At 33.0% G+C, this 19,470-nt stretch overlaps 1 protein-coding gene across 9 annotated transcripts in view; it reads right to left on the minus strand.

The window, feature by feature from the left end:
• Positions 1-19,470, minus strand: part of LOC145257956 (tripartite motif-containing protein 2-like) — a 443,500-nt gene that overhangs the window by 69,743 nt on the left and 354,287 nt on the right. For 2 of the 9 annotated variants that reach the window (XM_080115701.1, XM_080115725.1), the window contains one exon: positions 11,071-11,091. The exons of 5 other annotated variants lie outside the window; for them this stretch is intronic. In XM_080115701.1, the coding sequence (XP_079971827.1) occupies positions 11,071-11,091 (21 nt within the window). Of the gene's footprint in view, positions 1-11,066; positions 11,092-19,470 lie in introns of all 9 variants that reach the window. 2 more of the 9 variants (XM_080115713.1, XM_080115720.1) reach the window with 1 other exon arrangement.

Here is a 19,470-nt window from a genome sequence, read left to right on the forward strand (position 1 = left end):
CTTTGGTCAAAATTGGACTCTTCCTGCTTTAATTGATTTTTTCGATTATTGATGTTTAATATTTATCAGAGACATTCCAATACAAAACCTATCTAAGAACACTCACAGACACAAAGTAAATTTGTGTGAAATTTTTTTTAAATTGGCCTGGAAATTTTGGAGTCCATGGGGAACTCTCTCTCTCATGCACTGTTTTTTTTTATATATAAGTAGAAATTATCAGCACTTTATCTGTAGCGCTAGGAATCTTCGTGTAATCAAGAATTACTCAGTACTTCTACCTCATCAGGACTGATGGAATGAGTGCAATATAACCCTGTGAATTAGATAAAAGGTTCAGTTTGAAAATTTTGTATGGATTCCCGAGTTTGACACGATGCATCTAAAGAAGGTTACATTAGATGTTATTTTCACAACGTTTCAGCCGATGCAACGTCCAATGTTCTTAAAGTGCATGTATTTTGGGTTTTTTTTTTTTAGTATATCTTTACCTGGTGACTAACACAGAATGAATAATATCAGTCATGTGACTATCTTTTGTTCCATCATATACATAATCTGATGGAAATATGACACCTCTTTGGCATCATCCTTGAGTAGACTGACTTCCACACCTACAAGTCGGGAGAAAAAAATAAAGACGCTAAATAATTTGAATTTTGCTTTCATTGTATTATTTTGTTAGTAGAGAAAATGATCTTCGTAATCTGAAAGTGTTAATCCTAATAATAATAATCCTAATAAAACAAATAAAGACGACATGGTGATGTCAACACGGAAACTCATAAATATGACTCAGAATTGGGATATAAGGATGTGTATCTGGTGACAGTTTTATAGGGATTTCAACAAGCAAAATAAGGGGCTTAACTTACATTTTTCTTTTTTGTTTTAATCCTACATTATCAGCCTTTAATAATATGTAATGTTAATTATGTACAAGCGAGATGTGAGGGAAGGTGGCATCGAAGCAGCATGTTGGAAACCTGTGGCTGAAAACTTCAGTCACTAAAGAAGAGCTGTAAAGGCATATATACAAGAGGAGTGGGCAGTGGTAGGAGAGGGGAAAGCACAGACATAGAGAATTGCAACAAAGCTTTCACAACCAAACACCATCTACATCTGTAGTATCTACAACAGAGCCTCTCAATTCAAGATAGGCTTGCACAGTCACTGCAGATGCTGCGATTTGGCTATAGATGTTGGTTGTTTTTGTTTTACGGCATATCAACCCTTTTTAGGTTATTTAATGCCAAATCCGGTGATTTTGAATAAAAATTTTTTAATAGAATATATTTGTTTTTTGCAAGTCAGTTTCTATTTAACCCATAGTTGGGACCCTAACAGGTACTACTACTCCGGGTCAGAGTGGACCTGGGAGCTATGGCAATTAAAGGGTGGCTCCACACTCCCCAGAGCCCGCAAGCTGGGTCCTCACCATCGGATATAGTTTAAGGTCATATCCAGGACCATTTGGCTATAGACTAATCTAAGGCACAGAACACCATCGTCTTCCGAGGCAGATAGATGCCAATAAAATTATGTAGAGTGGCATGCCCTGGTGATCCCTAGATCTTTTTTTTTATTGTAGGTCTTTATTATGGGAGGCATTTTTCTTATAAAAAGTATTATAACATTCCATCTTCCTTATAAAAATGAATAGAATATTAAAGTATTCTATTTAGAACATTTTTGGAGCAATCTAGAATTATCAAGAAAATTCCATGCAGAAACATATATAAGGATGCTGCACTGGCAGCCGTGTTAGTTGTTAAATTGCTCAGTTGCTGACTGACTGTTAAGAACTCCGGTAATGTTTCTAGGATGAAAATCCAGCAAAAAAAACAAAAAAAAAAAAACATTATAAGCTAACCACCGCATTTGAAGAAACTAGAATTTTGGTAAAATACAAAGATTTCTGTATATTTTCTCACTGATCAAAGAACTACATTTTAATATTTTTATTGTTAGATTTACCCATGCATAAAACATTTGATTTGAAGTTAGTTCTTATCTACCTTTTATCATCAATGTTATAAACCTTGTAATCGCCTTCCAAGCTTGTAGCAGTAGTATTAAGTCTATTTACTTGTAAATATTATTTGTATGTTTTATGTTAAAATAGATATTTATTTTAACTCTGAGTTTTAATTTTTTCTTTTTTTTTTTTTCAATTTGTTGCTAGGTAATATACCTGGATAGACATGTAACAGTCTTAAAGAATATAAAAAGTCTTAGGGAAGAAAACGTTGATTGACTCAGCTTCAGTATAATTAATAAACTGTATCTCCCACCACCCCTCAAAAAATAGGCATCAGCCTCGTTTGATACTACAAAAAATACGCATGAAGAGTCAAGGAGGATGGAAAGATCAAGAAGGGAGAGCACCAACTAGACCTCCACTGGCTGAATGAAAAAAATACTAAGCTCTTGAAGAGGCTTATTGCTACTCAAATTCCAGTGAAAACCAATGGTCGTTACCAGCGATAAATCAATGATAAGTGGCTGTTGTGATAACTTTTGCAAATGAATTTGTGTTATCAAAAGATATGGAGATTATTGTAAATTTTGGAAGACTTCTCGTCACCCAGACTCTAGGGAACACTGCCAGTTATTATTAATGAGTAGGGCTGTGACAACAGAATATTCTTTTCATTGTTTTGACTCTCGAGTATATATTCGATACAGTTAGACACAGTTAATCAACCGATAACCACATCACTTTATATAAAAGCAGATAAGATATCAAGGGATACACACTCGAGATTCAAAACAATTAAAGGAATATGCTGTTGACACAGCCCTACTCATTAATAATAACTGATAATGATCTGTGTTAGAATTCCTAGTGAGTAATAATAATAATAATAATAATAATAATAATAATAATATATAAGATGATCGTGATGACTCGTGTGCAAGTGCTGTTGAACTGTAGCATGCCCTATTAACTTTCATTGGAAAAAATAACTTATTCTTATAGAATACAGGTTCTACTATAAATCAATAATACTTAAATAACTCTTAGAAGTCAAAATAGCTCACAAAAAAACGCTGCAACTATGACTGGCAGTAATGCAGAAAGCAATGATGTGAGCGAATACAAGAGTGAAAGAATGGGGAGAGCATGTGATGTGTAGATGAAGAGAGGAGGAAGCGGCATCAGAGCAGTGTCCCGCACCTTTACGAGTCAAAAGGTGGAAATAATAGAGCATGTAATTTAAAAATTTCAGCACTAATGAATCAAGTTGTGGAGACTAACTGTGCTGTCATTTATTCTTTTTTTTATATATATATAAAATTGAAATAATAAAAAAATGTGACCCGTTTGGTCACCTATTGAGTTTGGACTACATTGTTAAAATCTGGAAAAAGCAAGTTTGCAAAACCAGTTAAATATAAAAAAAGTAAAAACACAAAACTTTAATCTAGTCTATTTCTTCTCACTTTATCTCCTCCCTCTCTACAACTACGATTTAAATAATATTACTACCACTGGTGATATTTTCTTTTGTTTATAATAGACTATTTCAATCTTTTGATTTTTTTTTTCTTTATAACCTTTGACTGTTAATAAACAAAAAGAGAGAGAAGGAAATGAGAGTAATAGATACAGTATAAAAAGAGGGGGAGGGGTTCAAAGAAAAGTGAGAGGATGAGATTGATAAATGGAAACTTAATTAACGATGGGTCATTTAGTGATTAATTGCAAATAGTGGTTAATTAGAATAATCAAAATGGAATGTTATTTTTCAAAAGTAACTCAATCCTAAAACTGAGAAATATTTTATTATGTATTTTGTGCGATTAAAATGTATAGGAAAAAATCTCAGTGAAACAACAGTTGATTAAGTCATCTTTAGTATATTAATAATAATATTAATGTTTATATATGCTCTATTAAAAATGGTTGATTTGTTGGTTGGTTGTTTTTGTTTTACGGCATATCAACCCTTTTTAGATCATTTAATGCCGAATCCAGTGATTTTGAAGAAAAAGTTTTTTAATAGAATATATTTGGGGTTTTTTTCAAGTCACACTTCCCAAAGCCCGCAAGCTGGGGGCTCACCATCGGATATAGTTTAAGGTCATATCCAGGACCTAAAATGGTTGAAAATTTACTTTGATTAGTTTGAACTAATATATATATATATATATATATATATATATTAGAGAGAGAGAGAGAGAGAGAGAGAGAGAGAAATAAAAAGGAACAAACCGTATTATGTGTTCATCAACGTTTCATCTTTATTTCTCTATTTTGTCGGCATACTATTTCCATTATTTTCATCATATCTATATATATATATATATATATATATATATATATATATGTATGTATTTTTTTTTAATTCAATTTTCACCCCAAACAAGGCACAGTGCCACTTTAAAGTAGGGAGCTACTATCGGGGACATAATTTGCGGGGGCATTATGAAGAGAGATGAGTAGCAAGATATTTGTTCACATTACACTTGAACTTCTGCATATCAGTACAGTTGGGAAAGCAGAATCCCAGAAGGGAGTTCCAAAGACTTTCAGTTCTGGGGAAGAAACTATTGGCGTAAAAGGCTTTCTTACACCTAGGGATCTCTACTGTAAAGGGGTGGGACTTAGTTGCTTGCCGGGTTTGTCAGGGGTAGTCACGTCGAGGAGGTACAAGTGCTTGCAGTTCGTCAGAGCATTCACCATTTAAGTATTTGTAGAACAGGCATATATATATATATATATATATATATATATATATATATATATACACACCCATACAAGTATTACATATTCTTGAGTTTATATTAAAAATGTATCACCCAAATTGGTTAAAAGGCTCAATGATGTTATGCTTCCCGTTTGAGAGTATATATACTGGTTGGATGCATTTCAAATTTTATTGTAATTTTGTGCGATTTTGAGTTTGAAACCAAAAATTCATGATCTTAGCTTTGCCAGTCAAATCCAAAATGGCGGTTTGATAATCTTCCAACGTAATGTCAAATGTCGTTTTTCTTTTTTTTGTTTTTTTTAGAGAAGTCTTTTCTCTGTTTGTCATCTTTAAAGTGAGTTTTTCATCTTTCTCACTTACCATTCTTCTCATCTTTCTTAAACATCTTTCTTCCTTTTGTTTTGTTCTAGAATGCTGTGTTGGTTATTACTGATATTTCATTGTCTCTGACGAGCAGCTAAGTAAACAAATGACAATGGTTTCCATTAGTTGTGAAATGTGCATAAGACAGTAAGGAAGAACATACAGGTATTTGCCAAAATAGAACATTTAAAAAATAAACAAAAATTATGATTGCAAAGTAAATCTTTACTTTTGTCATTAAAATGCATGAAATGCAACAAGCCTATATATATATATATATATATATATATATATATATATATATATATATATATAATAGTTTGGATCAAATGCTTTTTCAATTATATTTCACTTTATTTAGATTCCAATCGTTTTTGCTTAGAAGCTCAATATATGTTAAATATAACAACAATATATAAAAGAATAACAGTATAGTTACATTCCACGATCCAAATATTTATTTTCTATGCAAAACAGCTAAACCAGCTTGTTAAAATTTTGGTATATTTTTTTTTTACAGATCCGTTTTGCTATGCAGAAACAAACTGCTATTATTATGTCACTACAGTCTCTTTTCGTGCATATACTCTTCAGAAAAATTAGAGATTCTTTGCTTAAATAGAAAATACGTTGAACAAAGATGACTGCCAGATGTTGAGTTTTCTATGAATTTTTTCTTCTTGCAGCATTATATTGTCATACATTTTTTTTCTATCTAAGCAAAGAATCTCTAATTTTTCTGAGGAGTATATGCATAAAAAGAGACGGTACTGACATAATGATAACCGTTTGTTTTCTGCATAACAAAATGGATCTGTAAAAAAAAATGTACTGAAATTTAATATGCTGGAGGAGTTGTTTTGCGTTTATATTTGGATCTTGGAATGTAACTATACTGTTATTCTTATATATTTATTAATATCAATACTTGAAGTTGTAATATTTTAGCTTACTTTTGGTTAAAATTTGCTAAAGGATTTCATCATGCTCTCACAAAATTTTACCGGGAGTATCTCTAATTGTCTCCCTTCTAACGTTTGACACACAAGTGTACATGATGTACAAGAGTTATAGTGCAACCATTAGAGAACAAACAGACACGACTGCTCTTTTCTGCATTTTTTCAGTCAATTCTCGTCTCTGATTGATTAGTATCAAACAATCACAATGATTAACATATGTTTAATGGCAGTAAATAATAGTTGGAAAGTGGTGTAAAATCACAACAGAATAGTGTCCTGTCGTGTGGGTGATAATGGTCCTTCGTTCCTCTTAGCATCACTGTTGCATTATGGAAACCATGAGATGCTCCATCAACAGATGGCTGACATCAAGAATAGTAGATTTGACCTGTCACATGGATCAAAGTTAAAATATTATGTATGGGAATGCATGATACCCCTCCTCGCTCCATCGAATGTTAGAGTAATCACATAGGATGGACGGAAGCATTTTTTGAACCAGAGTTTTGTAAAAAGAAAATCACTAAGAAAACTTTTCCTTGGGAAGCAAATGATATAACGTGAAATATACCTCAATAATTAAGGCAGTCTCTTTCTCTGCCTGAAACATGTATATAAGAAAAAAAACTATGTATATTTCAGTATAGTATCTTTGCATTTTATCTTGCAAAGAACCAATCATCCAGTTCAAATCCATAAAGAATTCCCATCAGCTGTGATCAGAAATAACAACCGACATCAAGTCTTCAAAGATGTGAAAAAAAAGCAAAGCAACAAAAACAAAACGCACGAAACAAAAATAGCTCCAGCTACAATTCTTAATTCTTCTTGAAGAGATTTTACTTGAAATGCCTAATATACAAAGTAAAGTTAGTCTCTTTCTTGTTTCTTTGTCGTCGATAGCTTTCTTCCTACAAATCAATGTTTCAAGAAACTATATTTTTTGCTGTAAATATACCGACTCCTATGATGTGCAGTTAACTCGTTAATATGACTTATTATGGCGCATGGTAGATCAAGGAATACCTGGCTTGGATGTCTAAGAAGTCATTTGATTGCATGCAATTTAGCTGAGGTCAATCATTTGTTTCAGATTGTAGGGAGAGCAGGTGTGAGGAATTTTCTGTGACATTTGCAGTACAACACTAAATGCTAAAACTGAACGATGATATTTCTTGTAAGAAGTAATGATTATGTTTCAGGATTTCTTCATGAAACGCTGTGTGAAATTAATATCCAAAATGAGAACAGAAGTTCAAATAAAGTTAATAATGCAAGTAAAAATTTTTCCGGATATTTTGTTTTAATAGAAAAAAAAAAATGTTGTTTGGGGACAAAATAGATTTGAAAATACATGTTTACGTTTTGGAAACATGTTGATCATCATCAACGATCTCCTAAACCACATTCTTAGATCATTTGTAGACATTTATGCAGACAACACTACCATCTATGGCAACACTTTTAAGACGAGAAACGGTCAAGATCTTTCTAATTCTCTCTCCTCTGATCTTGGGCATGTGGTGCAACGGGGGGAAAAGTGGCTTGTGAATTTTAATGCATCTAAAACCAAACTTCTATTTTCCATCATCAACGCTCTGGCCCACATCTGGCCCACATCTGGCTACTATTGAAATGAACGGCTCTCATCTTGCAGACGCCCATGTTTAGAAAAACTTCTTGGTTTGGCCTTCACTTTTGATCTGAAATGGAGCGCATACATCAAATCCGTAGCCAAGGTCGCTGGAAAAATGGTTGGAGCATTCTACCCTTCCAGTAGATATCTCACCACTGAAGCAATTCTCTACCTGTATTAGAGTGAGGCGAATCCTAGGATTGAATACTGCTGCCACATCTGGGCAGGAGAAGCCGCCAATCCTGCCTTGACAGAGTTCAAAACAGACTCCATACTCTAGTAGGCAATGCCATGTTTTCTTCTCTGCAGCCTCTTTCTCACAGAAGAAACATTGCGAGCCTGTCCCTGCTCTATCGCTACTTTCATGGCAAGTATTCAACTGAGCTCCAATCTATGGTCCCCCATCGCCAATCTTTCACAGAAAACACTTGTCTAGCTAAAATCACTATCAATAAATTCCCCTATTCTCTATCATGAATTCCATGAACAAATCGTCTTCCTTAGAAATACCACCTGTGGAACTATTTCACTGGTCTGCTTTCCAGTTGACTACAATATCATTATCTTCAAGTCCAACATAAACAAGTTCTTGTTCAGCCGTCCTCGTAAATGATCTAATTATACCAAATTTCTTCTACAGACGATTAATACTCAACTCTCAATGACTACAATACATACTTTAACCCTTATCCTCGAGTGGTCTTGGAGCCTTGATATGTGGTGACACCTTTGTAAAAGAAAAAAAAAACTATTTGATTTGCAATGCTATAATCGTTCCTTTCAGTAGTTTAGGGTGCTAAATTTACTTATGAGCTTTTATTTGTTTTATGAGTTGTGGCAATCAGAGTGAAAAATTAGTCGTTTCTTTCTTCCCCTCCCCCTTTTTTTTTATCACGTTATAGTGTTTTCATAGAAACCAGAAATAACGAACAAGCAACAACAGCCTCTGCAATGGACAACACATCATCCAAAAGAAGCAATAGAGAACACATTGTAAAAAAAAAAAAATGGTATGGGAGCAAAGCAATAAACAATGAAGATTAACCAGAATATGAGTCTAGCTAAAAAAAAAAAAAAAAAATGAAACACCCAGTGTACAACAAAAAAGAAAAAAAGAAAGAAAGAGTGGGTAACTTCAAAGATACACAAAGAAGAATAAGCATAAGTCCACCTGGTGTTGCTTTGTATTGAATGAGGAGTTCCTCTTCTTCGTGTAATCCTGAATATCATTAACATTTTTTTTTTTTTTTCTAAATTTTAATAAAACGTGATCTTGGATTTTTCTTTGGGAATACAAACTTCACAATATTAGAAAAAAAAATCCGATCAATATATTATATAACTAATTAGACGCCCGGCGTTGTCCGATCGTACAATACGCTTAAACATGATATTTTAATTTATGCAGATTGCGTCTGTATTATTATAGAATCATTCCTCTATTAAATATTATAAGGAATAATTTGCCCGGTGGACTAATTCGCAAAAAAATAAATAAATAAATAAAAATAAATATATATAAATCAAATTCCGTCTGTGTTTGTTTACAATATCACTTAAGCTGACATTTGAGCTTGACGATGAATGTCCCGGGAAAAGTCACTTCGGATTAATGATTAGTTTTAAAATATGTAAATGAAGCAATGATTTGCAGCGATTTTATATGGTACCTTTTTTATCATAAATTGAACTCATTAATAAGAAAAAATTTAAATAAAATGGTGAGGTACACCCGGGCTTGAACACGGGATAATTTGATCTTTAGTCGAATGCTCTATCACTCAGCTATTTCTCCAGATAAAAAGAAATCCGTTTTTTTTTTTTTTTTTTTTTTTTTTTTTTAAGAAATGATTTACTGAGATTTTATTATTCTTGACGGTGTAACGTAAGATATTCCCCTGTAAAATTCTTCTTTTTTATCTATAAGAAAGAAAGACTATTTTTTAGGATCTGATTTTTTCGATTTTCGACACTTATCGGTTGAATTTCTGTACAAAACATATCTAAGGACACTGCCAGACATATAAATTACCTTTGTGTGAAATTGGCAAAAGATAGGCTCAACCGTTTCAGAACATATGAGGAACTCACACACACACACACAAAGTGACTTTTATATATAATAGAGATATAATATATAGCAGATTACATCCACTATTTCAGATTCTAGAAAGAGGAGTTCTGTGGTTTCAGTAGTCATCTACAGGTATACTTTTATTGCCGTATCACAGCTTTCAGTGTGGCTAAACAAACACTTGCTCCAAACCAGGATCAAACTTATGATTATCTAGTTGGTCAGTAACTCATAAGTTGTTTGGTTGGTTTTGTTTTATGGCATATCAACCCTTTTCAAGTTATTTAATGCCAACTCCAGTGATTTGGAATAAAAAATTTTAATAGAATATTTTTTGGGGGGGTTTTCAAATCGGTTTCTATTTAATCCATAGTTGGAACCCTAATAGGTACTACCACTCCGGGTCAGAGTGGACCTGGGACCAATGGCAATTAAGGGGTGGCTCCATGCTCCCCAAAAGCCCGCAAGCTGGGGCCTCACTATCGGATATAGTTTAAGGTCATATCCAGGACCCAGTAACTCATAAAAACTCATTCATGAGCAGCTGTTGTTTACAAGCAATATCTCGATGCTTTATAGAAATATTGAAAACTATTGGAGAGTGCTCCATTTGTTTATATCTGTTTACAAATAGCTCTGCACATATGTGTGTGTTTGATATTCTTGAACTTTTATGATACATCTATATTATTACAATGATTCAAAAATATTGTACCCTAAAAAAGATTTTCTTTTTTTTTTTGTTATGGTAAATGAGATTATATATATATATATATTACAGTAGCATTTTAGAAAATATATTTAATTGAAATTTCACACAAGGATACTACTTCATGGCGAATAAAATTGATACGAAAAGAAGGCTTGAAAATGGAAAGTCAATAGCAGAGACTTTAATGAATCAAAAATTAAAGAATGGTGGTAGTGGGGACGTAAGAGAAGAGGCGCTTCCCAAACACCACCAATATTTTAATATTTTCTCATTGCTTTCGTATAGCAAGAATACATCTATAGATTTTTTTGCCGGTGTTTCATAGGTTTTGGTTTTTAAAATCGAAATCAGTAAAACAGAAAACAAATGATAAATTTATTTTTTGCGCTCAGAAGACATAGGCTATTCCAATGAAGGTTATTGGTCTGTGGTTCCACAAGATTGGGGAAGTTTATAGAAGCAGATTACGACAACATTTGCTCAAACAATTAAAAAAAAGAAAGAAAAAAAATGGAAATCTTGAAAAAGAATACATTTTCTTTTAAATTTCAAAACACCAGACAAAAGCAACAAGCATTGGAAATAGTCATGATCTGCCTACCTACACTCTGAGAATCTTGGAAAAACTGGAAAATAAATTAATAGATATTAAATGAAATATATGAATTTATCAATGATTATATATATATATATATATATATATATATATATATATATATATATATATATATATTAGAACATTTATTATAAGATAGGAAAGTTAATGAATAAAAAAAATGAAGATAAAAATCAAACTTATCTTTTAAGAAAGGGATTTAAAAAGTCTTTAAACAAGAATGAATAATATGATAAATAATTATAAAAAAAAAAAGAAGTCTCTTCAAGAAAACCAAACAGCCAAGAAAATGCTGAACAAGAGCCTAGCATGCATGCAGTTAGAATCGTTGACCATGTCAGGCCTATATTGGCGTAAATTATAAATCGTTAGTTATTGACGAAGTTTTCAGCATGAAACTAATTAGCGATCAAACTTATAATATAAATGTGATTACTGATGGACTGTCTCCATTATTTCTAATATAGTAGTGTCCTATCAGACATATCCAACAGATTAGGGGAACACGGACCACTCTCCCCATCAGGCAAGTAATGTCTTTACTATACACTTTCATAGAAGGGATCACAAAAAAAAAAAACAGAAAAAAAAACGAACCTTTTGGATACTTGACCAGACCAGAACACACGCACACACACACATGTAAAATATTTTTATTTATTAGAGAATATCAGATACTCATAAATTATATTTATAAATTACTAACTAGCTCTACCTACGTATTGAGCACTTTTGAAGTAAATACTTAAAGTTTACGCATAAATCTATACTTTCGTATATTAAATTTATGTGAGTAAATGAAGTAGCTATATATATATATATATATATATATATATATATATATTGTACACCGATACGTATCCCTAATTGATAATCTATAATATAAATCTCACCTGTCTGTTTAAATGCATGTATGTATGTATGTATATTTGCCTAAAACTTTCGACAGAGGCGACGGATTTTCACGAGATCAGTATCGTTTTGAAGCTCAACCCTTCGGATGAAAAATATCGAAAAATTGGCTAAAAGCATTAATTCCTTCACCCTCAACTGGACACTTTTCTACAGAGAGGGTCGCTTTTTTTGCCGATATTTTCGAAAGTTATCCCTTGAAAGTTTTCGCTTGACTAGCCTTATGTAAACCTTCACTTCCAGTTTGGCGATGGATGCAACAGCAAAGATGTCATGTTGTTTGGGGGGGATCACTTTCTTTTCCTCCTTCATGATATGGGTTCGAGCCTGCCTGCCTACTACCACTTTTTTTTTTTTTTTGCTCAACACACATCTCCAAACACCTGGGCAACGCCAGGCATACAGGTTAATCCATAATATAAATCTCACCTGTCTGTTTAAATGTATGTATGTATGTATGTCTGCCTAAAACTTTTGACGGAGGTGACAGATAAGATCGGTATCGTTTTGAAACTCGACCCTTTGGACGACAAATATCGAATAATTGGCTAAAAACATTAATTCCTTAACCCTCAATTGGACACTTTTCTATATGGAGGGGTCACTTTTTTTCGTCGATATTTTTTAAAGTTATCCTTTCTTTTCGATTGACTAGCCTTAATTTAAACCTTCACCACTTTCGGTTTGGTGATGGATACAATGGCCAAGACATCACGGTTGTTATTTTTTGTTTGTTTGTTTGTTTTTTTTTTTTCACATTCTTTTCTGCCTTTGTGGTACAGGTTCAAGCCTGCCTGCCTACTACCACTTTCTTTTTTTTTTTTTTCACATTCTTTTCTGCCTTTGTGGTACAGGTTCAAGCCTGCCTGCCTACTACCACTTTCTTTTTTTTTTTTTTTTTTTGCTCAACACACACCTCCAAACACCCGGGAAACGCCGGGTACCTAAGCTAGTAATAGAATAAGACTCATTATTTAATACTAGCAGGACCAGTGGAAATTCCATGGAATGAGAAATATATTTTATCAACAAATATGTTTTGATAAAGTTGATATTTTTCTGGATAGAACAAAAAATTAGGTGTGGGGGGGGTGACAGAAAAACCAATAATCTGCAGCAATTATTTATTAACATTTCTATGAAAATAGTGTCTATTTTACTTTAAATATAGAACTGACCCAAATGAGATAAATTAATAAGTAATAATACTCGGTAAGTAATATTGTGTTAAATCGTTCAATACAAATAATGAAATCACATTGTAAGAGACCATCTTTAATTTACTTTAATTTTAATCCACTACATCTTGACAATGTTCTTCATTTTTCTTCTTTTTTTTATTGCTCTATTTCTTTCTAATTTATTTTTTTTTTTTATGTTTCACTGATTTTTTTTCCTCGGTGAAGAACACTGCACATCAAAATTACAAGTTTCTTTCTCACACCATCGCAACAATGATCATATATTATTATAAGGACTAGTGGGACCAACGGAAATTCCACAGAGGACTAATTTATATGTAATATATTGATGTTGGCATTCTGTAGATATTCAGCATAAATGGATACGCTCTTATATTTTTGTAGCTCTTTTGTTAAAACTGCAAAAGTATTTATCTAAGCTAGCAGGGACGCCCGGCATAGCCTGGTCGTAAAGTATGCTAAAATATGATATTTTAATTCTTGCAGATTTCGTATATATTATTATAGAGTTAATGTTCTATCGATTTTTATATATTATAAAGTTACGATTTCAAAAATAAAATAAAAAATATATCCATATGACTTGGATGCATCAGTTTGAATCAAAACCAAAACTTGTGAAAAAAAATATATATATATATATATATATATATATATATATATATATATATATATATATATATATATATATATATACTAGCATTTCAGCCCGGCGTTGCCCGGGTGTTTGGAGGTGTATGCTGAGCAAAAAAAAAAAAAAAAAGAGTAAATTTTTTTTTTAATTTGACCCCTATTATGACCCCTTAAAATTTATAGTTTCGGGCTCAAATCCCTTTATTAAGTTAGATCCAGGTTCAAGAAACCTATATCTAAAATTTCAAGTGTCTAGACCCAAAATTGTCGGAGGAGTTTGGTAGAGTTCTTAAAGGTCAAATCGTTGAAATTTGACCCCTTAACAGCCAAATTTCTGGCTGACACCCGTCACATCGATTTTCCCAAATCTCAGTACCCGGTATTTCAAATTTCGAGTCTATAGACTAAAAATTGACATAGGTATTGCGTAGGGAAATGTACACAGACAGACAGACACGTTCACTTTTATAGATATATATAGATATATACAACTTGAGTTCCTTCAGCTATAATCGAAACCAAAATCAAAACTTATGGAAGAATTCTTGGTAAATTTATTTATTACAAGAAATGGAAGTCGATAACAATTAAACGACAGTCACTCGGATGTAAGCGTGACACACAAAATGAATAGCACACACTATCCTATTAATATATAGATACTCAAAAACGGGGTTACATCAAAGAGAAGTCGGTTTCATATTCTTGTCGAAGGTTGCCAGATTAGTTTTTAAAAAAATAAATAATTTAAAAGCCAAATTTTATGAATTTGGCTTCTTTGTTTTTTTTTTGTTTTTTTTTTAGGCAGTTTGGCTTTCAAAAATTGTATTTAGCCTTTTTCAAAAACTCAGATTAAAGAAGGAACAATCAGAAAATAATTTATATATATATATATATATATATATACGAGAGGAGGAGTTTGGAGGTCAATTTTTTAAAAACTGCTCAGCACATGTCAGCATGCAAAAATGGACGTTAAACTGATGATGAGGAGGATCCTAACAGGTACTCCCACACTATGTCAGAGTGAACCTGGGAGTAACAGTGACTAAGAGATGGCTTCTCCGCTCCGCCCAAGTTCACAAATTTGAATCTTAATTCTGGATGGAGTAAGTTCAGGCATCTTTTACCATAACTAATCAGCAGTATTACCACTGTCGAAGACGTGTGAGTGAGTGAGTGAGTGAGAGTGAGAGAAAGAGAAAAGAATGCAATAATGTTGGTTCGTTTATTTTATTTTAAGCTGGTCAGTTGTGTTAACCTCAGCATCCAAAATAGTTGTAAGCTGTGGACACAACACTACAGAAAAGCAACAAAAATGACCTTGGAGAAAATAAAATTCTTTATGTGAAATGACCCTCTAATTCTAAAAACATTTATTCAAAGGTTATGCAATTTTTCCATTTATGTATAGCTAAGGGGCATTAGTGAAACAGTGGTCTACCAAGAAAGATTTCGGACGATAAAAGTATATCATATAAATACCGCTCGTGTGTGTTTGTGTGTGTGTGTGTGTATGTGTGTGAAAATTCGAAGTCTGCTTTGTAGCGGCCAAACAAAAAAAATAAATATACCTATGAGATAATATGCAGAGTGTGCTGGTAATATCCGGGATAACTCTTCATTCTATGTCCCTATGACTTAAATATAAGGTTTAAAATACAGTAAAATATAAAAAAAGGAAATATTTTAAGTCTATTTATATAAAGTTAGGTATGTGTGTTATGTTTACATATTTCTGTGTATGATATTCATGCCTAAATTATTAACAGATCATTATTAATTTTGAAACACAGTTGCCAGGTGTAAGAGTAGGTGACGTGAGCTGTATTTAGTTCAGTTTTATACAAAAAAGTGAAAAGTTAGAAAGTTTTTGGTCAAAATTCAAATACCTCCGATCTTTTCAAAATTTTAACAAGAGGTATAAGAAATCAATTAACAGATATTACCCAAATTTCAGTTTTTTGGAGATATTTTAAATGATTTTTAAATTGCATATGGACACAACTTCCTATTTGAAAACTCAAATATATAAATCTAATTGTCATTAGGACACCAATTAAGCAAAATTCCTTGAATTTCAGTTTCTTCTTAAGACCACTTAGGCTTAAACTTTAATTTTTATACATTTTCTAAAGTCCAAACAATGTAACGGATTTTGATAAAAAATTGGAATAAGGATTCTAAACATAAGGCATAGTATCATTATATCTTGATTTTGATCTTCATAAAGGGACATAAAAGTAGTGCAAAACTCCTGTTCTAGGACAGGTAATTTTTCTTGTTATATATAATGTCCATTATAAAACTCACTATGCTGTCTCCGTTTTTTTCAAACTGTATCTCCTCAGAGATGGAAGGTCGCAGACCGCTGCGAGGCACCTTAAATGATTGCATTTTTTTGTGGGCCATTTTTTACGGGTCTTTGCCCAGTTAAAATACGAGAGTTGCTAAGGAGTCAAAATTAAAAGAAATGAGAATCTGGCAAGCATAAGTCGACTTAAACTGCTCTTCTACACATGTGTAAATATATATATATATATATATATATATACATATATCCTTACATCATTCGTAGACATCTATGCTGATGACACTACTATCTATGGTAGCACATCTAAGACCGTAAACGACCAAGTTCTCTCTGATTCTCTCTCCTCTGATCTTGAGCAAATGGTACAATGGGGAAAGAGGTGGCTTGTTACTTTAATGCATCTAAAACCAAGCTTTTGTCTTTACATCATCAACGCTCTGATCCCCATCTGGCATCAATTGAAATGAATGGCTCTCGTCTTGGGGAGGCCTCATGTTTTGACAAGCTTCTGGGCTTGACAATTACTCCTGATCTTAAATGGAACACATACATTAAATTCGTTGCCAAGGCTGTTGGAAAAATGGTGGGATCCTTCTATCGATCCAGTAGATATCTCACTGCTGATGCAATTCTCTATCTATATAAGAGCCAGGTACGTCCAAGGATGGAGTACTGTTGCCACATCTGGGCAGGAGCTGCTAGAAAGGACTTATCCTGCCTTGATAGAGTTCAAAATAGACTTCATAGCATTGTGGTAGATGTCCTTTTCTCTTCCCTGCAACATCTTTCTCACAGAAGAGATGTTGCGAGTTTGCTTTATCGTTATTTCATGGCAGGTGCTCGGCTGAGCTCCATTCTATGGTCCCCCTCACCAAACTTTCACAAGAAACACTCGTCTAACAGAAACACTATCACTAGTTTCCCCCACTCTTTATCTGTGCCTAAACCTAAGCATAGATTCCATGAGCAAAGTTTCTTTCTTAGAACTGCACACCTATGGAATTGTCTTCTGTTTTTCTGCTTTCCAGCTGACTACAATATGGTTGTCTTCAAGTCTAATGTAAACAAGTTTTTGATGAGCCATTCTATATAAGTTAACAAATTTACCGAATCTCCATTACTAACGGTTACACTATTGTCCAATTTCTACTGTACACTCTTTAACCCTTATCCTCGAGTGGCCTCTTGGCCTTGATATGTGGTGATGCCCATGTAAAAAAAAAAAATATATATATATATACACACACGCACACACATGCATATTTGTATGTTAATCTTAGCTTATTTTTAACTATTTCTTATCCAACTAACGATGGCTGATTCTGTAACATCTCAGGCTGGAGCATTATAAATTTTGCGTTCAGTTTGGGTTCTAGCTGATGACACCCAAGTCATTTTTTATTTACTTTTAAAATCACTATTATATATTGGGTACAATATAATAATCAATAGAGAATGGTCTCTTATGATAATAAATACGAAATCTGCATAAATTAAAATATATTCATGTGTATTTTATGACCAGGCAAGTCGTGTGCCCCTAGTTAATCTTAGATATAGCATGAAATAAATGATTGATTTGATTTTAATCTAGACAAACAAAATCTTAAAACTAGAATTGACTGCGAAAACACGGGAATAAACAGCCATTTTTACTTGTTTCTTTTCTTGTTAGATTGCACTACAAGTCATGCATTTGATTGGATTTTAGGGAATTTGCAATAAAATCTAATGCAATAAAATGGGTTTACAAGTATGAAAATAAAACACAAACTCACATTCTACAAATATCGATAGACCATCGATCCTCTGAACGCTATCATCCATATCGTAAGTTTTTTTTGTTGGGGTCGTGTTCACCAGTTGAAGTCAGCTCACGTCAATCTGCTCCAAGCCACAATCTGTGTTCAGTTGTGTCTAGCTAGAAACTCAACTCAAAACTGACCTCAGCCATTACAAATAATGGTTTTTCCTAACTGTGCATTCATTCTTTCGGCAGACTGTTATCCTCATCTTTATAATTGTTTCACCACGTTTTGGCCAACTAATCCTCTGGCCTTCTTCAGGTGATTAACTGCGACGGGATAGGAATGTTGAGAGTAGTAACTGTATTCTCAGTGACTACTGCCTTCCATAGATGTTATTGTCTCACAACGTTTTGGCCAACTAATCCTCTGGCCTGCTTTGGGTGCGATTGAAACCACTATCTTCAGACAATGCTCACTTGGAACCATAGAGACTCAACGTCTCTATTCACTGCACCATGGGCCGCGAAGGGCGATCAAAGTTGGATTTTATACATCTAATTTTGTGTTCTTATCTGGTCTTCCATTGTCGGGTTCGTACTTAATGCACAAATTATGAAGCCTCATCTCAAATGATTCCAAAAATAAAATAAAATAATTTTTTAAATTTTGTCAACTGTTGTAAGCTGTTGTAAAACTCATTGCCACTCCTCAAAACACCCATAAACTAACTCTAAAAATGTCTACATTTATGTCCGGTCTTTTGTCACTTTGATTAACAATCCTATTTCAGCTTCCTTTTGTGTACGTTAGTGAACAACTTCATATACCTTTGTTTTGCTGATAAACTTATTTTCTCTTTTTTTTATCATTTTTCTATTTTAATTCCTAACACTTTGGGGGAAGGGGAATCGATAGTAATACAATAGCACGACATCGCATTTGATGAGGAGTAATTTTATTTAGAGAAATGTTTGCATTATTGATGAAGTGGATCTAATGATTTAAAACTAAAAACTTCCGGTGAAACCAGTTCATTACTGATGACTGACCAACATCTACTTCATGATTTGTTTGGATACAGAAAATATATGCAGTTTTGGCATAAAATGTTTTTTTAGAATGGAAATCGCTCTAGACAAGATATGAAACCATTTGACGTAAGGAATTAAAAAAACACACACACGTCAAAAACTAGGCAACAATAAGTGTTAGATGAATAGATTCTGAACCAGAAAACAGCAATTTTTCTCCCTTTGTCAGAAACATCGTTCAGGGAATTTGAGGACAAGGACAAAATAAGAGAAATGAGAATTACGAAGCTGCCGAAAATTGACTAAAAAGTCCACTTAACAGGATTTGACTTTCTGACTAAAGTCTCTTTTCTTTACCTTCCCTCGTTTCATTTTATTTCATACACTGAAATTTTTGTATATCAATATATTCATAAAAAAATTTAAATTTCCAACAAATTTTGGTTATCGCAAATAGACCGGTCCCTAGTGTTGTATTTTAGTGACTGAGATGATTCTAATCCAGAGTAGGACAGACATTTTTATTACTTTACACGAAAGATGACACCC

Source organism: Euprymna scolopes, chromosome 3, assembly GCF_053919585.1.
Source record: "Euprymna scolopes isolate OS-2025 chromosome 3, ASM5391958v1, whole genome shotgun sequence".
Taxonomy (NCBI): domain Eukaryota; kingdom Metazoa; phylum Mollusca; class Cephalopoda; order Sepiida; family Sepiolidae; genus Euprymna; species Euprymna scolopes.